Below are 23,952 nucleotides of genomic sequence, written 5' to 3' on the forward strand. Positions count from 1 at the left end.
AAGGGTCCTTCTCAGTCATGCTTTGGAGGAGCTGCATGCACGGGGCATTCGGGCGGTATCTGTCACGATGGATGCCTCCAACGTCAGCATGTGCAGCCAACTTGGGTGTGAGCTGAAGGGAAACCCACAGGAGCCACTTCAAACCAGTTTCCCGCATCCCTCGACTGGTGACAAAGTATTTGTAATGACGGATGCATGCCACATGCTGAAGTTGGCATGTAATATGTTGCAGGTAAATGATGATTGTTTTAGACCTATTTGTATAAGTTATGTCTCTGCTGCTAAAAGTTGTATCTAAATATTGTTGTCTGTTCATTTGCACGTTATGGCTGGACGTGATGATCAACATGTTGCTGTTTGTACTTGTTTGAGCAGTGACTGAATCTTTCTCTGCAGGCATACAGTCCAATTGCAACGACCACCGGACAGATCAAGTGAAGGTTCATCAATCATCTCAATGTTGTGCAAAAAAAAGACGGACTGCATGCTGCCAATAAAATCACAGACAAACAAGTCTACTTTGAGAACCACAAGATGAGGGTGTCCCTGAGTCGCTCCGTGTCAGTCGCTCTCCGCACAGTGAGGGATCTTAGGTACTCTCAGTTTAAAGGCTGTGAGGCAACGGCAGAATTCACTGAGGTAAACGGTTAGTGATTATAGAACCAAGTACGTGTTTGTTTTTAAATAATTGATCAAAATGTGATTTGAGCATCAGGAACAATTTGTTGATAATTCTCTAAGTTCAACATGCAAATATTTTCATGAACCGTGATATTGCATATTCATAAATACAAAAGTTTGTATATAACCTTACACAAACCTTCACACATGTTAGAGTGGTAAAGCTCTGCGTGAAATGTGCTGTAGCACAAAGCAGCCTATGGAGAGAAGGAAGTCAAGCAAATACTAAGTTTGCATGTTGCACGTTGAACATACAGTTTAGAAATAAGTACTTTGTTCTCTTTATATCGTGAATAGATGAGTATTGATTACAACTATCTGATACCTAATGAAACACTGTAATGATAGTGATTTAGATGCCGATATTTCTTTATAGATTATTGACAGGCTGTTTGACACAATGAATGGATGCCATCCGTGCCAAAGGATTCAAATCTCCCTTGGGTGCTTTGAAGTGGAGAGAGAGGAAAGCATTTTTGTCAAGAGCCAGGGAGTACTTGCTCACTTTGGTGACAAAAGATGGAGCACCACTTCACCGATCTAAGAGGTCTATTCAAATAGTGCTTGTTATTCATGCAGGAAAAGTTCACGACATGAGTTCAACGATACTCTGTCCGTTATGCATCGAGTTCATAAGATGCTCTGTTCTCTACATCAGGTTCATATGATGCTACCGTTACAACGTGTTTTCCTTTAGTTTGGTCTGCCAACATGATGCTCTTTTATTTCAATGTTTTTCTGTGTTCACTTTTGTTTGTTGGAATGATCTTGTCTTCAGTGTTTTTGAGGTCCCAGATGCTTCTAAATAGTATGTATTACACAACATCAAGTTTTGCAGGTGTCAGAAGGAGGGTATGTATGTTGAAATGATGTTCTCTTGTCTCAATGTTTTTCAATCTGCAGTTTTGTTTCTATTTGAATGATCTTGTATTCAGTGTTTTTGAGGTCCCAGATGCTTCTAATGGTACGTATTACACAACATCAAGCACATGTAGGTGTCAAAATGGTATGTATTGCATGTGTTCTTGCATGTGTTCTTGTTCTCAAGTTATCCCAGTTCTGCAATTACATTGTTCCTAGTTAGATAAGTGTCCTACAAGTATACTGTATATGTTTTGCCATGATCAGAGTAATAACATGTTTTTCTTTTGCAGGTACTTGTCCGTCATCGGATTTGTCATTAACATCGACACGTTGATGCTGATGATTCCTGAACTGCTCCAAGTTCAGCGGTATGTCCTCACCTACAGGTTCAGCCAGGATCACTTGGAGCTCCCATTTAATTCCATCAGAGCGTCAGGTAGGGTTGATGTTCTTTTAATTGCAATCCATTCTGAAAATGACTTATGAGTAATGTATGTATTGTGTGCCTGTTTTCCATACAAGGTGGCTGGAATAACAATCCATCTGCACGCCAGTTCCAGGCCATCTTCCGCCGTCTGATGGTTGGGTGTTTCATAGTGAGACAGGCAACGTGGCAGCCCAAGATCACACTGTGTCCCTGTCTGCGGTCGAGATGTCCTCTGCTGAAACTGCTGAAGAGCACCCATCTCCATTCGCCAACATTTCGGCTGTTGTGACTTGTGAGTGACCACAGCTATCTTCCCACTCGGTTTGGTGGTCTGGTGGAAAATGCGCTGGTCTACATCGCAGGATTTGTAGTCTGGCAGATTCTGCGAAAGCTGTCCTGTGATGTGTGCCGTGCAAGCTTGGTCAGAGATGCTGTACGTTCATCATTTGATGAGAGCTACCACCTTCTAGCCCTGAAAAACAACGGTGGCCTAGTGATTCCATCACCAGGCACAGTGAAGGTGCTGAGAGCTGCAGAGAGGGGGATTCGCCAAGCTTCAACAAGGCAAACTCCAAAGGTGTCGACAGTCACCTTCATCGTCCGGGAGGAGATTGGAACGGAGGATGTTTTTCAGCTTGGGGAACACATTGAGGAGACGCAGTTTGGCATCGACAACCATTATTCCGACTTGTTGTCATTGGTTGTGTCTGTGTTTCTGAAAATAAGACTACACCACATTGCCAGACTGTAAAGAAATATTTGTATGTATTCAGGTTAGTAAACTATCAAGATGCTTAAAAAGGGAAAATGATTTGTGTAGAAAACTGGGCTGGTTTTGGGCCTGCTAACATGTGGTTTTGTGAGGACAAAGGAAGAGGGGGAAGGTGTGGAGTTGACATAGTCATCTCAGATCCCTGTGATAAGGAAGCTGAGCCACTGGGATCGGGGACTTAAGATGTGGGGTGTTGATGATAATTTGGGCAGCCAATCACTGGTCTGGAAGGGAGGCGCAGATAACTCCTCCTTGGGTCAGCGAGGGATATAGACAGAAACCCCGCTGTGTTCGGTCTCTTTCTCCTCTGGCTGGCTGGCTGGCTGGCTGGCTGGCTGGCTGGCTGGCTGGCTCACGTGAGTATCAGGTAAATGTGGGATCCCACAGAACTGTATGTAATTTGTACTGTATTGATTGTACTTGATTGTATTGCATTGTATATTACCATTAAAGTGGATTATTGTTAAACGGTTAAGTGTATGCTCTGGATTCCCTTCATGTAAGATAACAGCTTGTAGGAACGCGAGGAGATTTAAGCCCAAATCTCCTAACAAATGGTGACCCGACGTTTCCGTGTAGACAGGGCTGTGGAAGGTTTCAGAGTGTTTTTGAAGTTTGAATGGAGTATACAATGCATATTTTATACCATGTTAGGAAAGTTATATATAACACGTGAACGTTGATCGTCAGGTATAGAGAGTCCTGCGTAACAAGAAATTAGAGCAGTTTGCGTGGATCTTCAGGTAGTTTAGTCCTGAAGTGGCGTAGGAGCGGTGCAGTTCGTGAGTTTTGGGTGCAAGTCCCAGACGGCGAAACCTGGATGGTCGATATTTGAGATCGGTCCGCCGTTTATAACTGGGGGTAAAATAGCAGTCTGAGATCGAATAAGCGAAAGTATCAATGGACTGCTATTCTGTTAAATCCTTGGGAGAGAGCGCTAACGTCACCTACATTGTGACGAGACCGGCTCCCGTTTCCCTTGTCTGTAAAAATTAATTTGAAAGGCTGACGTAAACATAACGTTGATCGCAAGGTAGGCAGAGAGTCCTGCGTGACGACATATGTAACACGTTATCAGGCCGGACAAACTGTACGGGGAATAAATCTGTGTGATTTTTACCTAAATAACCTGTGTGAGCGATTGTCTGTGGTAATCAGGCATTCGCTCAGAAGAGTGAAGCTCATTTGTGCTCTGCTGCTGCCATCTAGTGGCTGAAAGGGGGGGAAGCACGTTAATTAAGTCAGATAAATAAAAGCGAAGTCAATATATTGCGTCAGAATAGTAAAGACAATTCTGAAATTCCAGGGAGTTATCGGGAGCAATGGGAACAGATTAAGAGATTGATTTTAAGTGGAATCAAAAAGGGGGATAAAGAAAAGGCTTGTATATTTAAATAAATAAGCTGTCTGTAGGTTGTCATTGTTGATGAGTAAAGACCTTGTTTTATGTTGGTAAATGTAATGGTACAAAAGACAGGGGTACTTATGCCCGTTTAGGTTTTCAATGTGCGCCATCACGTTAGAACAGGATTGGTGGCATTTTCAGTTCATTGCTTACTTCCACACGCCTTCCCCCTCCTTGTCTCTTTCACGACTATAGTTAATGCATTAGAACGATTGTCAATTTGCCGTGTTTCTAGGAACACGGCTGTTCCGGAACGGCCTTTCAAAATAAAAGCCAAAGGCCGCTGTTCGCCAGAGATGCCTTCACAATAAAACAGTAATTACCTTAACAATATATTTAACTTATATTGCGTCTTTAAATATTGATTTTAATTCATTACAGATCTAACCTGCTTGTAACACAACTTTGATCAAAATAATAGGATAAGCAAGTGGTTAAAGGGGGTTTCCTGTCTGGCTCATTTGATTTAGAACTGAAGTAAGGGAAAATAGTGTTTTATGAGTCATTCCTCATGGTTTCTGAAGATAAATCATCAGTTTGTCTGAACTTTGATATAGAGATAGGATCATGGTGACCTTTTTTGGTTTCAAATTAAAGTAGAGTTTAAGGATGAAGTAAGCAGGACTTCAACTGGCCAAAAGACATTTTAAAGTTTAATATTCTTGGTTAGCAAACAAGACATCTGATTATTATGTCACACGTGATAATCTTGTTATAGAAACTAGCTTAAAATATTGGAGAAAATATGTAGATGTTCTTTCGTGGTGTGTGGAATATGTGATGCTGGAAACATGTACGTTTTTCAATGTATAGGAGAAAATGTTTTCCTGAAAGAGTTATGTTGGGTACATATGTAGCAATGGATGAAACAATTTTTAGAGTGGGTTTTTGTAATATCATTTGTAGACATCAATTAGGTTGTTTAGATGGCATTTAACAATTAAGACAGATAGTATGATTACAAAGAGTCAGAGTGGAAAGGGTTGGATTTATTTAACCTCAGTGTGCTAGATTTTTATAGGTAATGCGTCCCGAGACCTGGACTCCCCCTCTGAGTTAGAAAAGGCTAAGATCCCGACCCTCCAAGCAGACAAAACACCTAACCCAACAGGAGACTCCTCCTTCTCCATCGAACAGACAGAGAACCAGAGCTGAAACAACAACTGCAGCCAGAACTATCTCCACCTGTGGCATCCAGAACCAAACAGCATGCTGACGGGCAGAAATCTACGCTCATCGGTCCCTCAGATGGGACCATGAAGTTCCAAGCTGAGCACAAGAGCAAAGGGTGGGAGATGAGCAGAATCCGCCCTCCATAAAAACAGCAGGGAGACTGTAAAGGAGGAGATGAAATGTAAAGCAGTGCAAGAACATTGGCATGAGGGTGCATGCAGATGTAACTGGGCCAATGGCTGACAGCGGATGAAGTTACAGCGGATGGACTGAAGAGAACACAGAATCAGAGGAGTTGGCATGGTCGATTAGAAGTGAGGAGGCCGGGGTCACGGCTTGAGAAAACCAGAGGAGGAGAAAAGGAAAACGGGAATGAGTGAGTTTGCACATAAACACACTTATTCACAAAAAGCACATTTAAAGCATAAATACGTAAAGACAGAAAGATTTATTAAATTAAAAATAGCAGTAAACTATTAGAGTAGAATGAGAACACACTGAGGGTTCAGAATACAACCATATTCTTCAATCTTTTCATCAGGTTAACAGAATATTCTTTGACATTTTTATTCACGTGTGAATAAAGTAGTGGGATAGTTTTAGGAACCACTCTATAAGACAAATCTTTATCTGTATGGATAATGTTAAAGGGAGAGCTGGTGCCAAGCCAGATATAGTATTCCAATCTAAATAATTGATTTCACCATTGTAGCATAGTTATTACCATGGGAAATATGAAATGACTTCTGTTTTTAAATCCTTGATAAAGGAGGGAGGAATGGTTGCATGTTCGGACATCCAGGGTTCCACACACTGCTAAAGAGTTTAACATTGGTTTTTAGGTGGACCAGAATTGATGACATGTGGTTGTTATACCATTGTTATCGTGAACAAAACATAAATAAGGACATAGTATCTGCTTGAAGATGAATGGATTTCATATCCTAGAGGGGATTTAGTTATTGTGAAGACTCCACAAGGTATCTACTAATGTATTGTAAAGAACTTGAATTGACTTGATAAATAAGTGAAGATAAGAAGATGTATGGCCCATAAATTAGTCAAGTGGTAAATAAAAATAGCGGAAAAGAGGGGAACTATTAAAGGGAAGTGGAAAATCAGTCTAATACACACTGATTAAAAAAAAGGGGGGGGGCATGAAGGAAGTATGCACTGGATTTTTTATTCGTGTGTGAATTTGGTAGTGTTTTAATTTGTTACAGTATTGATCAGTTCAAAGGGAGAGTTTTAGTAACAGCTCTATAAGATCAGATAAATATGTATTTATATAGGTCATGTTGAAGGGAAAGCTGGTTCTAAACAAAATATAGTATTTCAATTTGAGGTACTGGTTTCATGTTCAGACACCCAGAGTTCCACGCACTGTGAAAGAGGGTAACATTGTTCTTTAAGTGCACCAGAATTGAAGATAAATTGATAGAATGAGTTATGGAATAAATAGCAGAGCTTTACAGATCCTAGTAATGTTTTGACACAAGATAGTGATGTACACATGTTTCTGAAATAGATCTATTAGTCATTTTAATACTAATTAGGTGTAAATGAATTGCAGTAATAGTAATAGTACAATAAGGAAGTGACCTTTTTTTGGCTAGACACTTTTCAGGGAATGTGGGAAACAGCAAGGAGGGGTTGGAGATATCTTGAACATTATAGTTGTAATTGTGAATTAATAAATGATGGCGCTCCATATATACAGATTTGTATAGACGGAGGATGCTGGCCTGTGCTGGAACATCAAAGTCTCTGCAGAGCACAACACATGGCCAAAAAGACTGAGACCAACTGACCGACAGGGTAACTTGGGAAGGCACTGTCAATGACTGACTCTGCGGTGAACCTGACCAAACCTGACTTTACAACCTGACAGTGTGAGTGTGAGTGTGTGTATGTCTGCACCTGATCAGTGCAACTGCGTGATTTGAAACGATGACTAATCAAGCATGTTTTGGACTAACACATTATTTTTGTGTGATAATAATGTGTGAAATGAGAGCTTTCCTAACATTGCACAAAAGGGGAAACCGTATCTAATCTGCTTCATGATGTTTCACTCCCACAGGAGGTGGCTGTTTGCAGAATGTGAAACTCAAACTAGGAAATTTGGAATTCTGTTTCTTTTAGGACTGAATGATGGAGAGAAACACTCTCAAGGGTTTACTGGGAAAAATGTTTGGTATTGTCTTATAATCCATTATGACCTGAAGGTTTTCTTCCCATACAGGTTTTTGTTTACACATGAGAGAATGTGTAAAAAAGGGGGAGTGTAAACTTTACAATGTACATTTTTCATTTAGGGACTGAAAGGAACCTGCTGCCCAACTCCATTGTTCAATCTGACCATTGATTGACAGTTTTAGAATTGACCTGCTCCATATTTGGGGATAGGAGGCTGTTTGGGGAATGTTGACATGTCTCTAGTATTGATTGAGTTATAGCAGGTAACACAGGTAGAGAATCAGAGGCCAAGGGGCTACTGGGAGAGATGTAAGTCCAGAATGAAATACTGGAGAGGCTGACCGGTGAGTAATGTGTCAACTAATGTTTCAACAGGTATTAAAGTAACTGAGGTTTGAAATGTAGAAAGAACATATTTACAGTTAAGCTAAAACATAGTAATGTAATGAGACACAATGTGATTTGGACAACATCATGTAACTAGTCTGGTAAAGAAGTAAAAGCCATAGACTTTATTGTTTAGGTCATTATGGGGATATACATTTCATCTACATTTAGAAAGACATTTGATGACAGTTGGTGGGAATTCTGTATTCATTTTTTCAGTGGGATAATATCTAAGCACTGACGGGTAGAAGCAGTATCACCAGGAAGCCATTCACTTTGTTAGTATTGTGATTTTGGTTGTTTTTGAATCCATAAGATTAGTGTGTTTCTTTACCAGAAACATTAGCAGTTCAAATCATATTTTTAGATTTTTAATGGGATCTCAGGGATTTCATTTAAAAATAAATACAGATGCTTGTCAGAAATTCAGAGCTATTGAAATATGTTATTTAGTTTACCTAAAGATGTTGGGGTTCTTATTTAGTGGGCACAGTCCAAGATTCTGAAGCAGCACAATTAATTTAGAAAACCTGTGCACACACGTCTGTTGTTTTAAGACACCCCACCAACAGGCTCCAAGTTGCCACGCACTGGTGGGTTAAACAGCCGAGGGCCCCAGAGCCCGGAGCGTAGGCTTGAGGGATTTGTATCAGATTTCTCCACACAGGTTGTTGATGCCAAAAGGGGGACAACTGGTACCACTGTGCGGAGCCAGTGTGCGGCGGGGGAAAACACCTGCGAGGACCCTAGACGACATCAGGACGGATCGGGCTCTCATCAGGGAGGTCGACTCGGAGGCTGTCATCAGCGGATTGGAGGAGAAGGACATCCATCATCCATCCAGCAGTCGTCCCGAGAGGCATCATCATCGGACCGGAGAAGGAAGATCGGGAGGACATCTATTCAGCATCGACTCGGAAGCCGCCATCAGCGGATCAGAGGGGACAAAGACACGGCAAGCCAGGACGGCACAGGGGACTCCACTCTCCGCTGAAACAGGAGTGTGGGTTAAGTGCAACAAGACGGTGTATGGAGCCAGCCAGGCCTGCCAAGCTATGGGCAGCCTCTACCATGACAGCTGCTTCACCTGCAGCGCCTGTAGTCGAAGGCTGAGAGGGAAGGCGTTCTACTATGACGCAGGAAGGGTTTTCTGTGAAGAGGAATTTCTGTACTCTGGGTTCCAGCAGTCTGCAGACAAGTGCAACGCAGGTGGACATCTAATCATGGACATGCAGGCCGGCAGGCCCTGGGGAAGTCTTACCGCCCCGGTTGCTTCCGCTGCGTCATCTGCAATGAGAGCCTGGACGGAGTGCCCTTCACTGTGGACACTGAGAATAAAAAGTATGGAGACTCAGCAGACAAGGATGCAGTTTTTGTGCCTTGTGTAAATTGCACTCTCTTTTTTAAGAGTGCAAAAGAGGGAATTGTAAAGAAATATTTGTATGTATTCAGGTTAGTAAACTATCAAGATGCTTAAAAAGGGAAAATGATTTGTGTAGAAAACTGGGCTGGTTTTGGGCCTGCTAACATGTGGTTTTGTGAGGACAAAGGAAGAGGGGGAAGGTGTGGAGTTGACATAGTCATCTCAGATCCCTGTGATAAGGAAGCTGAGCCACTGGGATCGGGGACTTAAGATGTGGGGTGTTGATGATAATTTGGGCAGCCAATCACTGGTCTGGAAGGGAGGCGCAGATAACTCCTCCTTGGGTCAGCGAGGGATATAGACAGAAACCCCGCTGTGTTCGGTCTCTTTCTCCTCTGGCTGGCTGGCTGGCTGGCTGGCTGGCTGGCTGGCTGGCTGGCTCACGTGAGTATCAGGTAAATGTGGGATCCCACAGAACTGTATGTAATTTGTACTGTATTGATTGTACTTGATTGTATTGCATTGTATATTACCATTAAAGTGGATTATTGTTAAACGGTTAAGTGTATGCTCTGGATTCCCTTCATGTAAGATAACAGCTTGTAGGAACGCGAGGAGATTTAAGCCCAAATCTCCTAACAAGACTCACCTCTCTTGACCTGCAGAAAGGGAGCACGAGAAAGAAGCTCTGCAAAACAGTCCTCTTTCAGGGCTTTTAGCTCATTTAAACTTTCATGAGCAACTTTGTGTAAATATGGTTTGGGCGGGGTGGTGTCATGTTCTTGTGTTTAACTTGAAAATTTACATTTTTTATATAAATATAGATGTAGATTTTCATTTTTTCTAACATAGATATTTATTTTTACTGATATATAACTTCTGTCTATGTATAATGTATTATTGTTTCTTCATTTTTCAACTTATTAAAATAGCTGAGTAGTAGGCTTACACAATCTGCTTCTGCTTCTCTATCATAAAGACCATTAGTGTTTTTTTATATGTGTGTGTGTATATATTAGCCTACATTATATATCGTGTGTCTTTTGCAAACCTATCATACATAACATATAGGCTATCAAATACCAGAATATTCTATTGCTGTTAAGCCTACTATGAATACTCAAATACGCCGAATCATGTGTCCGGTATCATGCCTACATATATGACGTTTGTAGAAAGAAAAAAAACGTGAAAATCAGTTTTGTATTCAGCGAGTTATGATTGATAAAATGCGCTGACACTTCATTGCGCCTGCCGTACAGATTACACTGAGTGGAGCGGGTGACCGGTCCAAGATGGCGGCCCCACGGCTCGTCAGCGCCAATAGGCAGCAGCGGTCGATGCGGCGTCTACTCTTTATATGTCTATGGTTTATAACTCTAGCTTCCAACATGGCGGAAACACCCCACAATGCAACGCGGCTAACATCGGTCCGCAAGCCCCGGGACGGCGGGGGGAATAGGTGAACATGTGACAAAGCAGCGTTATAAAGTTAATAGCTTAGAGAAATAAAGCTTACAATAGTCCACATTCGTGTCCCTCCCCCCGTCTCACACACACAGGGGAGCGCCGTGGTTGCTAATTGCAAGCTAATAATGCTACCGTGGATGTCGTCGACTCATACGCCATAATCCACAACCTTACATTATAACAAGATACCAGTTTCAAGATACTTTTTATTTAACTTCTCCTTTTCGCATATTGTAAAAACAACTCACCTCTGTCCCCTAATGCGTCTCCTGTTCGTGTCGAATGTAGGTCTACTCTCCTATAATTCAAGTATACTCATCAGTATAGTTGCAATGGTGAAATTCGACATAAAAAAACTATTTCAAATTGGATTAAAAAGTTACAGATACAAAACATACATATTAAGTAAATAATTACAATTTACAGACATTATTCATGGTTACATCAACCGCAAAACATTAATTTTAATCGAGTGAAACTTACCGCTTTGGTTAGAGAAATGGCTGTCGAAGGTCTTGGATGAAGCTCCTTTGCCGGAAATTGCAATAGAGTCTATCTGCAGACCGCAGCAAGGAGGCGGATCGTATAGGGGCGTTTCCTATAGGGGCGTTTCCTATAGTGAACGACGGGAGCCGGCTCTCGCCCGCGAACGAAACGTTTTTTGTTTTGTTTTTGCGGAGGGATCTAGATCGGCATGAAGGCACATTATGCAATGTGCAATGTGGACATTATCTCGCTTATTACACATGGCCACATTCTCAACAAAGTCACGACATGACTCCCAATAATAATTGAAATGCTTTTATGGATTTAGAAAAAGATTTTATTGATTTAAAAAATAGTTTTTTGGATTGATTTAAATTGACATGCATCCGCTAAGAAAAGTAGTCCGTTGTTACTGTTTGAACTAACGTAACAACGGCAGGAACTGCTTCTATAGTGTTTTTGAGGAGCTTTTTGATTACAGATTTGAAAACATCGTTGCTTGCTTTAAAAGTAGCACAATTCATTATGTCAAACCTTGAAAGATATCCCTGCCCTAATGCCAAAAGTAACTGGCAACTGAATATATGTCGCCGTAGCTATGATGTCTATGTCTGGACCGCTGCGTAAAAAGGAGGGTTTCTGACCCATTACTTCTCTTCCTACTTTTTGTCCCCCTCTTCTCCCCGCTGCAGCCTAGCAGCTGGTCTCAAAGCACGCTCCCCTGCAGGGAGAAAAACTATATTTATATACTTTATATAGGTTGATACAGTAGCCCCTTTTTTTAAATAGTTTTTATAGGTGTTGCCATCTGTTTTGTGTAGCGTGGTTCTACAAGCAAGTCAATGCATTAATTGGGTGGTATCAGAGAGTTACACGGGTCTGTAAATGCAATGAAAACAATTGGCCACAGCAAATAATTTATATTAAACATGTAATTTTTACTTTTGAATACTTTAGTACAAAGGATGTCTTGAATAATTTAAGTGATATATGTGTACACATATAAATCATTAGTCTAAACAGCGCTACATTTGATTGAATTAAAAGGTATAATATGTGGTAAACTGAAGAGCCCTTTGGGAGCCGAAAGAGCCGGCTCTTCTCGGTGAGCCAAATGATCCGGCTCAGCAAGAAGAGCCGGAATTCCCATCACTAGAACAATGACTTCTTCTGCAAGGATTTATAAAAGCAGCTGGATAAAAAAAGTTAGGAAACGCCCCTATAGGAAACGCCCCTATAGGAAACGCCTCCTTGCTGCGGTCTGCAGACAGACCCATCTCGGAAATTGAGGGGTTTGGTCAATTCAACACTCGTCTCCGCGTGTGAGAGTCCTCACAACGACCAAAATGGACACCAACACTTTCAGGAAAAAACTCTCGGAGTGATAGCTTGACTAAACTAAGTGTTACAATAACACTGAACCCTGCTGATTAACACTAACACTGAACATATAACACTGGCACATTTGCTGTGTACCAATGCGTCTCCGCGATTGGTCGGATCCACCTGTCAATCACATTCACCTCAAACGTGTGAATAACGTCTAATCCATGGATGTATAATATAAACGTGTACCCAGTGGTGAAAGTGTGCCGGTCCTACCCGGTCCTTAGTACCGGTAAGAGATTTCCAGGCGGTCCGGAGGACCAGGAAGAATTGACAGCTCCACCCGTGGAATTTATACTACGAAGGGAAGATATTTTGGTTTGGATTACTGGTCTGGGGGAAGCTCGCGAGTGTGTGTATACGTGTGTGTGTGTGTTTGTGTATGTTTCCCGGGGAAAACACGAGAAACACCGGCTGTTGTGAAGCCTGCAGTGACGTTAAATTACTCCGTTCTCCGCTTGTAATTATGCCGTTACAAGCTTCAAAGTTGTATTTATCACCTGAATTTGCCGAAACAAGTTTAATATTCTGAAAGCCAAGACTTTGTTTAATTGAAATCAGATGAAAACAAACTGTCACGGACCCTGCCGTGTTATCTATGATTACTAAACGCCTTACATTCATAATGTCAGCCGGAGGGAGGGGGGGCGGCGCTGTGGAAGAGCAGATTGCGAGGGAGAGGTGCCTGTCTTCGTCCCTTTACAAGCTTCAAAAATGTATTTATCGTGTGATTTTGGAAATAAAAGTTTCATATTCTGAAAGCCAAGACTTTGTTTGTTTAAAATCAAACAAAACACCCGAACCCCGAAAAAATAGTTTTTTACGCAAATCCACGTTTATTTTGAAATGAGCCGTTGAGACTTCCGACTAATTTCGATAGAGCAGATATTTTGCTTTTTCACACTTGATCAGAACAGCGGGAGGAGAAAGGAATAGAGTGACTGAATGACAGCTATAAAATTAGGCTACGTGGTAATTAAAGCAAAAATGCAAACGACGATTCTTCAGATGTTTAAGAGAAAGGAGAGAGATGAAGAAACTCAGAATGTGCTTAAAATCAGAAAAACAACGCCCACAGATGACACAGGTGATGATGCTTATTTAGCCCAGAGAATGAACCTGGCCATGATGTATAATAAGTTAGCTAACTAGCAAACTGTATATCTTAAATATAAACATTAAATATTTTTGCTTTGATATCTTCTATTTTAATCTGCACATTGTTGCATACATTTTGAGACATTTTATTTTATTAGTATTTTAATTTATGTAACCAATATTCTGAAAATTCTAAGAAAGACAGAGATTTGTACATTTTTGACTGTCTGCTGAATTTAGTTATACATTTGTATTCTAATTTATAACAGTTGAGGCCCAGAGGGAGGAAGAGGAGACTCAGCCAGAAGAAGTGGCAGCAGGTCCCTCAGAAGCCACCACAGGTGATGCTAGCCCTACTGCATACCCTTCTATATGGAAAGAAGAACAATATGAACAGTTCAAACAGAAAAATGAATGGATGTATGCTCACAATGGAAGGCTAGGCTGTACCCCATGCCATGATGTGAAGGATAGGTGTCATGGCACCCCGTGGTGTTAATATTGCTATTCAGTGGGCTGATGGAAAGATAATCCCAGCTGGTCAATCAAGGGATGTCCAGCTTTCATCACTGCGCAAACAAATCCGTGAGCACAAGAACTCTGCAGCACATAATGAAGCAGTCAAGATTCTTCAGACAGCAAAGAAAGATGTTCTTCTGAACATGAACGTGAGTAGTCAGGAGTCTTTGTTTGAGTCTACTGCCAAGGTATTCATGACAGCCTATTATGTGGCCAAGAACAACAAGCCTTTCACAGACTTTGAGAGTCTGATTGACCTGCAGCATGCACATTCTGCTGATTTAGGGCGTATTTTGCATAGAAAAACTGTCTGTGTTGACATAATTGAGCATGTGTCATCACAGATGAAAAAGGAACTTCTAAAAAACATAATAGAGACCAAGAGCAAAATCACAGTATTGGCTGATGAGTCAACCAGTGTTGGGCACAAATCAACACTAATTGTGTTCCTGAAGGCTAGTGTTGATGGAGACATGGAGCCCATTGCCTTTCCATTGGACCTGGTTGAGCTGGATAGTATGTCTGCTGCTCATATCAAGGAACAGATTATGGGTTGCTTGCTTAAAAATGGCTTCACTGTTGAGTTGCTGAGAGAAATCCTCATTGGATTTTGCAGTGATGGGGCCAGTGTCATGCTGGGAGTGAAGTTAGGTGTTGGGAAGTTGCTCCAGGATGACTTGCAGGCATCATACTATGGCACTGCCTTAATCACAGACTGGAGCTTGCTGTTGACCAGGCACTGGATGTGACAGGGGGAACAAAGGACTTCCAGGCATTCATGGACAGCCTATATTCATTATATAGCCAGTTTGTGTTCAGGGATTCATGAAGCTGCGGGCGGGAGGAGAACAATATGAACCAATGAAGGGGTAGCATTATAGTACCTGCAAGAAATTCAAACCACTTTCACCCCTGCGTGTACCCATAGGCGGCGCGTGAGGCTCAGGTTTGGGAAGGCTAAATAGCTTTTTTTACCTGATGCGGCCCGCCTCCGGCGTCTATAGAAAAGAGATCAACTCAGTGAAAGCACCGCCTGCTGATCAGAGCTCAGTGTGCGGAGTTTAAATCTATCAAGTCATATTACAGGATAAAGGAAATACAGTTTAAACTGCCGTAGGCCTAAGCAGGGAAGACGGCGACGTGTCGCACTTATCATTCATATCACATCATCAATCAGATCATCGATCATTTAATATCATAATATATCATATATTTCCTTATCTGAGTCAGCTTCTCGAGCCGTATCTGGCCGTGCAACACTTTACATTGTCACATACATTGTCACATACTGTATGCAGAAGTATTATTTTAAGCAACACATTAGGTTGGCGAAACACTCAACTCAAATGTAATTAAAGTCAGATCCACTCGTGTCTAGATGGGGCAGTGATATCATAAAACTGTTGTACGCTTTCAAACACTTTATAGTAGTTTATTTATTTTTTAACCAGTTGTTCTGTATTCACCTTGCAGGTGCAACTATGTGGCTTGTATCCTGGATTATATGTTTAAATCATGGATGTTTAAAGTTCATATTTGTCTAATATTAGTTTACTTTTCATTAATGAAGTATGACGCTGCGCTGTCAGTGTCAGTTCACTTGTCCCAGATACGGCTCTGACTTGTCCCTGTTTGTGATTGGTAAAATGTTGCTCACCCCGCCCCGTTCACGTGAACGCTTTCAGCTGGAGAGAGAAACCCTGGCTTGATTTACCAAGTTGATAACCAGCGTCGTAGGACCGTTTAGCGAGATCTCTATTGTTAGGGTTAGTTAAGATAACTCAAAGATATCCAGGGTCTGTTGAACTGGCTTCGTAGTACAGGTGGCTGCATAGGAGCGTAGGAGCATAGCCTTCCCTAGCCTACAGTACCCGCCGCCCCTGCGTGTAACCTGCAGACGAAGGCATTGTCACAGTCACTCACTACTACCATGGATGTACCAGAAATCCCATCGGTTATGCACACGTGCGCAAATATCGATTCACGGCGTTGATATAAACGTGTCGAAGTTTTTCAAAAACTGTTTCATATCCCAAAAATAATATAATATCGAACTGAGGTCATTATAGAAAGTAACTGAGTAGCCGATATGTAATCAACTATTGTATCTAGCCTACTTTTTGATATTTGTAATTTTTGGGGTATTTTCATTGTATTGCTCATTATCACTTCCGCTACATTTAAGAGTCAACATCTTTTTACTCCCCCATATTTATTTTAATATAGGATTACCTTGCAGGCTGTATCAATTTCCTAAAAATGTTTTTCATTTGACACAATCATGAGAAATAGGGTCCATATTGAAGCCCTATCATCAGTCATTTGATGTCAATGATGTGGTTTGGCGTATTCTGCTGTTATACTAGATGTTGGTTGATTTTTCTGCAGACTATCCTGATGGCAGCAACTCCAGTGAATACCTGGTGCAGCCGACCACGTACCTCCCCGAGAACTTCACCTACGCCCAGAACCTGCCATGTCCAGAGCGATTACCTTCTATGAGTGAGTACAGACCTTTTACCTGACAGGAAACAGGAAAGGGTTGTCGCAGCTTCCTCCCTTTGTTTCCATTAAGCAAGTAGACGCTTTAAACAGACAGTTTTAATGCGTCATCTTTCATTCATTTGTTTTTACTTGTTTGACTTCCAATTGATATTTTGCAACCTGCATGTCGTCAAAAGAAAATGCTAAACTTTTCACATGTTCAACAAAGAAAATTGGCCTTTTAAAATAGTCAAACAAATCAAAACAAAAGAGGCAAAACTCCCATAAAATAATAAACAACTTAGATCGTCTTTCTTCCTTTACTTTGTGTACGATAATATTACTAAACGGTATAAAACTGTTTCTCAACTGTGTCTTTCGCACAGATTGCCTATCTCTGTGTCTCTTAAGAGGCTTGCGCCGTGGGAAATGTAGTCTTTTATACTTCCATGACTACTGAGGTAACGATTCGGTGACAATATTTGACCTTTTTTACAAATTGAAAGACGGGCTCTAACATGTCGTTTCAGGAAAGCCATAATTTAAAATCTACTGCACTTCAAGCTTTGCTGCTTAATTGTTCTGTTGTAAAAATACAACACAAATATAAAATAAATGAGAATTAGCTAATAGCGGTCAGACCAATGAGCTAAGTAGCACAGGAACGAGAGAAAAACAAAGCCCTATGTTTTACGCTGTAGAAAGTTGTTATTTGTTTTAATGTGAAGCTGATTTATGTACACACACACACACACACACACACACACACACAACTCTCTCCACAGAGGGCCTTATTGAAGTAAACATGACAGAGATCCCCATGGAGGAGATAGAACTGAGGTCCTCCAAGTATTTTGACATTGAGTTTGGAGGCCACTGGAAACCAAAAGACTGCAGACCTCGCTGGAAGGTAGGCCTTTTAGAAGTGTATAAATAATATATGTCCTTCAAACTTTTTTTAAACCAGTGATGCAAATAGATTCCTCTAGGGGAAAAACAACAAGAAAGCAGATGAATTTAGTCGAAGGTTGGCTCTTATTTCTTACTCTAATATTTTCCTTTTAGGTGGCCATCCTGATTCCGTTTAGAAACTGTCACGAGCATCTCCCCATCCTCTTCCAACATCTTATCCCCATGCTGCAGAGACAGCGGCTGCAGTTTGCCTTCTACGTCATCGAACAGGTGTGTGGCCCGCACTGCATGCTGCTGTATGAACACGTTGTGCATTACAAGACAGCTTTATTAACGTGTACTCAACTCATGGCGTGTAGAGTGGCAGCCAGCCCTTCAACAGAGCCATGCTGTTTAACGTGGGATTCCTGGAGGCCATGAAGGACTTGGACTGGGACTGCTTGATCTTCCATGACGTCGACCACATCCCTGAGAATGACCGAAACTACTACGGCTGCGGTCAGATGCCACGCCACTTTGCTGCCAAGCTGGACAAATACATGTACATGTGAGTGTGTCATCAGATATCTTTTAAGAACATAAACTGTTTGTCCTGCTTAAGTTAAGTATTGATTTCCTTTGGTGGCAATGACCAATAGATTTCAAAGTGTTTGGACAGGCTATGAACTATACAGATCATGTTGATTTTAACACTTTGTTTGTTTTTGTTTCCAGTCTTCCATATAGCGAGTTCTTTGGTGGTGTCAGTGGACTCACTGTGGAGCAGTTTCGGAAGATTAATGGCTTTCCCAATGCATTCTGGGGCTGGGGAGGAGAGGATGACGACTTGTGGAACAGGTTAGTCTACAAACAAGGTTTTTACAAAGTAATGAGAGCCCTTCATTTAGTTACTCAGCAGTGCTTGTGTTCTCGTTCGGTCATCGGACTGCTTTTCTCTTCTGTGCTTTCCACATAAAGAGAAACACAACGGTGATCTGTAATAAGGGGTGTATTGAGACAGAAAACATACAGCATGCAGAGACCTACCTTAAGTCCGTTAGTGTGGATTTTGATGCGCTAACCAAAGTCCGGCCAAGCATAGAGTTTTTGTTAGAACCACAAATCTATGATGACATGATGCGTGGCACTAAAACACTCCCCTCGGTCCTGAGGAAAGCTTAGATGTTAAGACTTTCCTTCCAGACGTTTGATAGATAATCGAAACTCGGTATCGCTCACATTACACACACACAGGCAACCATCGTCGTAGGATGACAAATACCTTGCGGACAAGAGGCTAATTGTTTTAGCATCTTCCATCTACATTTATCAAACTAAATGATCTGCAAAGGATCCTCCCCCCAAAATACAAATATGAACCTGAAAATGAGCTGAATATGTTCTCTTGCCTTAGAAGGTGGCACCATGTTTCCTAGAACATACTTTAAAGGTAACGTATTTACTCCGTAATTATGGTTGCCATTTTAAGCATTAATCAACCTTAAGCCAAGAAAAGAGCTGTAAGCTGTTTTGCCATGGTTGAGACAATTGGAAGTCTTGTGATGCAGCTTCATCAATCCTCTCTTTTCTAAATAATATTAGGAGAAATATTAGAAAGATGTTTTCAGCAGTGTGTGTGCAGCATCTTTGGTGCAGGACCATAGCAGAAATGTGCTTCACTTTATGATACACTTCTGGTGTTCTTCTTTTCTTTTGAAAGTACAACAGCAGACCCTGACACAGGCTCCCTGTGGTGTCCATGGTTACTACTGAAGGTATCTGCACAGTACCATAGTGAACCTATTGTAGATATCTCCAGAGCAGTAGATGATACCTTTTTAGATACCAGTTGTAATGTATTCACCCATATAGGCAGCATGAATGTCTTTGTGGTAAAAGACCTGGACCTGTGTTTATCAAGCGTCTCTCTTCCCAGTAATCCTGCTGAGAGTTCAACTGGGACTTCTGACAGCTGAGAGGGGTTGGAGCTGCTGCTATGATATTCATCTGCTCCCCAAACCTTCCAGTTTGAATTTGATGTTTTTACCACTTCAGTAATGTCTGATACTGAGTAGTTGTATGTCCTGGTCTGATATTGTTGGATGTGCTATGGTTGTGGTCATTACCACTGTTCTCATATACCATTGCCCCATAGAATGGTGCAATAATGATGTGTTTTTGTAGGTTGACCCGGAAGTGAGCATCGCGGGGGGAAAAAGGGATTTTAGAATATTGCAGCAAAAGATCTGTGGCATACATTTGTTTAGCTGGATAATCTCTACATATTAAACACCACTTTTATGATTTTGGAAGCATAATTATGGAAGCCCATTTCCGCCACTTGAAAAAAATAAAATCCCCATGAAAAGTCGAAATAATGAGATAAAAAGTCATAATTATGAGATAAGAAAGTCGAAATAATGAGATAAAAAGTCATAATTATGAGATAAGAAAGTCGAAATAATGAGATAAGAAGTCATAATTATGAGATAAAAAGTCATAATAATGAGATAAGAAAGTCGAAATAATGAGATAAGAAGTGCGCATGCGCTGCAGTGGCGCTGTCTTCAAAGGTCCCTTCATCACCTTGCTGCTCTCCACCATGCAAACGGCATCTAGTCCTAAATAAGGTAACTATTACAGGTGACTTTTGTAAATGTTAGATGTTACATATAGCCTATATTGCAGCTAAACTACAACAATGCAGTTTATAGCTTTGACATTACCTGTTATGAATATAATATATATCATATATATCCCTATAGTTTTGTGGTAACGTTCACGGGTTAGAGTTAGAGCAACTCACAGCAGCAGTATGCCTACACTATTGTCATTAGTGGCGTGAACGTTACCACAAAACTATAGGCATATATATTATAGTTCATAACAGGTAATGTCAAAGCTATGAACTGCATTGTTGTAGTTTAGCTGCAATATAGGTTATATGTAACATCCAGCCTGTCCTCCTACAAAAAACGACCATATAGGTCGATTGTTCAGCAGCTAAATACGACCCAGAGTCACGTTTTAAAGTGTAGCACATCTAGTGGTCGTGTAAGAAACAACATGCTCCTGTCGATTGCAAACGCTCCGGAGGGTTGTTTATTCACAAATAACCCTCTCTGGGAAATCATAGATTGTGGAATAGTTTGGCCATTAAAATGCTTTTTTATTAGATTTCTAGCGAGAAGTGTATATTGTACTTTTATAATCTACGTCCAGTGGATGTGTAGGATCTACAGTTTGATAGATATACGAAGATGATTTGAGGTCTCGCCAGGAGAACGTGTATATGGGGCAACTTCCATGTAAAGTTAGCGTGGGTGAAAACAGTATTTCCGGTCTCGAAGTTTTCATAATAAAACCGGAAGTATTCCCCACACTGTCAAATGATTACACAGTGATATCTCCATTACTCATCCACTAACAAACATCAGTTTATCCTTGTTAATTACACAATATTGATTGGTTTAAATTGTGTACAATGCTTTTGTGTTTTTAACCTTCGATTCGGAGAAACAAATAGTTTTTTCGGAGTTTAGACAGCTAAGGTCAGAAGAGCTTTATTTAACAGCTGGCCTTATGTCTGTGACCCCTCCTGTTGTTAATTGATAAGCCTGAAACATGCACTTGTCAAGGTTCAGATGCACATTTAGCAAATATGGCAGTAGCCATCGATCATCTTAAGTTAAGATTTTCCGATTCATGGTACAATGCATAAGCTTCACATCGAGAGACTGAAACTGTATTTTCCTTTAACGTTCTGTTTTAATTTCACAATAAAGTGTATAGTCATATTATGTACGATATTATTATGTTTTATTAACTAGACCACTGGTCTAAACCGCACCTCCTAGTGGTTAAAGCACGTTATTGAATTTAGTTGTAGAATAAGTTATATTTGATGAAAACATTTAAATATTAAGAGTAGCCTACATACAAAATAGGGGTCAATGATAGAAATATAGAATGGAAAATATCAAGAAGATACTGTAGTGATCTCTACAATAAAACAGTTTAGTGCAGGACGTCCAAAGATATTAACAGGAGGATGTGCAAAACAGACAAACTGATAAGGCTGAATTTTACTCAGGTGTAACTAAAGTCTGATTTAAGGGTTGTTTATATTTCACATAATTAATCAGAATCTGCAAAGTAACAAAAATAAATATAGTAGAGTAAAAATACCAGGTTAACCTCTGAATTGTAGTGGAGTAGAACAAAGTAGTACATGCTGCTGTAACAAAAACATTTCCCAACTTGGGATCAATAAAGTATCTTAACTTAAGATGATCGATGGCTACTGCCATATTTGCTAAATGTGCATCTGAACCTTGACAAGTGCATGTTTCAGGCTTATCAATTAACAACAGGAGGGGTCACAGACATAAGACCAGCTGTTAAATAAAGCTCTTCTGACCTTAGCTGTCATGTGGGTATATTAATGCTGCCCATTATGGACACAAGCAATTTTCACCCATGTATTAATTATATGTTTTAAATTTGATAACACCAATGTGTTTCGTATCCCCTAAACCTCCAGGGATGTATACAGTTTAATACTGGCAACTTCTAATTGTGGGAAATACGAAAACGTCTTTTAAAACTACATTTCCCAGTAGAGACGTGCCATAGAACATGTTGCGAAACACACAATAGCCAGCAAGTGTAATTCTGGGGGGGAGGGCCGGGCTGGACCCGTCCAAGTCCAGTTTTGGATAGTCTGGCGTGGTTCCATTCCATTTCAAAGAGCTGTTTGACAGCGTAACCTTGTCGCACTGCCACTCCAATATCCAATCACAGAGCTTGAGGGCTAATCACGGGGTTTGTAAAGCAAGGCGGATGTTGTAGTCCCAAACGATAGCTGGGGATTCTGGGTAGTGTAGTGTCTTCGGAAACTCTGTAGTGTCTAAACTCCGAAAAAACAATTTGTTTCTCCGAATCGAAGGTTAAAAACACAAAAGCATTGTACACAATTTAAACCAATCAATATTGTGTAATTAACAAGGATAAACTGATGTTTGTTAGTGGATGAGTAATGGAGATATCACTGTGTAATCATTTGACAGTGTGGGGAATACTCCCGGTTTTATTATGAAAACTTCGAGACCGGAAATACTGTTTTCACCCACGCTAACTTTACATGGAAGTTGCCCCATATACACGTTCTCCTGGCGAGACCTCAAATCATCTTCGTATATCTATCAAACTGTAGATCCTACACATCCACTGGACGTAGATTATAAAAGTACAGTATACAATTCTCGCTAGAAATCTAATAAAAAAGCATTTTAATGGCCAAACTATTCCACAATTTATGATTTCCCAGAGAGGGTTATTTGTGAATAAACGACCCTCCGGAGCGTTTGCAATCGACAGGAGCATGTTGTTTCTTACACGACCACTAGAGGTGCTACACTTTAAAACGTGACTCTGGGTCGTATTTAGCTGCTGAACAATCGACCTATATGGTCGTTTTTTGTAGGAGGACAGGCTGTGGAGGAAATAAGTATTTGATCCCTTGCAGATTTTGTATGTTTGCCCACTTACAAATAAATCAACAATCCAGAAATTGACATTATATAAAAGATACAAATTGATTTGCATTTAACTGTGGGAAATAAGTATTTGATGTACAACATGGATGTATAATAAGAACGAGGGACTGTAAACTCATCTAGACTCTGCACCGTGCTCTGATGCTGTTGTTTTATGCTTTATGAACGTGGACAACAGAAAAACATATTCTTCGTGACCAAAGTTGGAATTTAAATACAAATGATCCCAATACGTATGATTGTATAATCCGTGTATCTACCGTCCAATTGTTTTTCTTTATTAAACACGTAAACGGAAGAGCGTTTGAGAGGCCTTTTTGCTTTTTGCTTTTTACCTTACTAAATGGTCTAATGGTCATTGGAGCGAGGGGCGGGGCGAAACTCACGGAAGTGATTTCAAAACAAAGCGGTGATAATATTATAAACAAAGGGAAACAAGGTGAATTTAGCGATCACAACGAAAACGGCCAAGACACATATTGAGCCCAGAAAATGGATGTTATTAAGGGCTGTAAATATAATAAGCCTCTGTGTAGGAGCCAAAATGCTTGTTTTTGCCTTACTTATTATTTGTATTATTATCTTGTATTTCTGTTTGCATCGCGTTTCATTCTTGTTGTTTATCACTTCCGGCAATGGTCACGTGGGTGTGGTTTATTGGTATTTAGTCACCTGTTGGATGCCGGTTGGGAGGATATGATGTAGGAAGAGGGTGAATTTGCTCCGATACTTTCTGTTGACCGTCAGGTCTGGAGTCGTATATTATTTGTTTTCGTCTTTATTAAACAC

The 23,952-nt window shown here is 40.7% G+C and overlaps 1 protein-coding gene across 1 annotated transcript; it reads left to right on the plus strand.

Annotated features, from left to right (window-relative positions):
- The first annotated feature begins 534 nt into the window (after positions 1–534).
- LOC117465188 (beta-1,4-galactosyltransferase 6-like) lies at positions 535–19,598 on the plus strand. The gene is made up of 11 exons (XM_071206731.1): positions 535–593; positions 1,836–1,981; positions 2,068–2,141; positions 14,575–14,746; positions 16,619–16,732; positions 17,500–17,624; positions 17,780–17,896; positions 17,986–18,173; positions 18,341–18,463; positions 19,326–19,380; positions 19,542–19,598. Exons 1-11 carry the CDS (start codon positions 535–537, stop codon positions 19,542–19,544), a joined length of 1,176 nt encoding a protein of 391 aa, XP_071062832.1. The 3' UTR covers positions 19,545–19,598.
- The last annotated feature ends 4,354 nt before the right edge of the window (positions 19,599–23,952 follow it).

This window comes from Pseudochaenichthys georgianus, chromosome 19, assembly GCF_902827115.2.
Source record: "Pseudochaenichthys georgianus chromosome 19, fPseGeo1.2, whole genome shotgun sequence".
Classification (NCBI taxonomy): domain Eukaryota; kingdom Metazoa; phylum Chordata; class Actinopteri; order Perciformes; family Channichthyidae; genus Pseudochaenichthys; species Pseudochaenichthys georgianus.

What these genes read in the sequence shown, in the direction of transcription:
- LOC117465188 (XM_071206731.1), top strand. Translation starts at nt 535, where the DNA reads ATGAGGGTGTCCCTGAGTCGCTCCGTGTCAGTCGCTCTCCGCACAGTG. An exon ending in CGCACAGTGAGGGATCTTAG is followed by an intron (nt 594 to 1,835) that starts GTACTCTCAGTT and finishes TTTCTTTTGCAG; the next exon opens with GTACTTGTCCGTCATCGGAT. An exon ending in TAATTCCATCAGAGCGTCAG is followed by an intron (nt 1,982 to 2,067) that starts GTAGGGTTGATG and finishes TTTCCATACAAG; the next exon opens with GTGGCTGGAATAACAATCCA.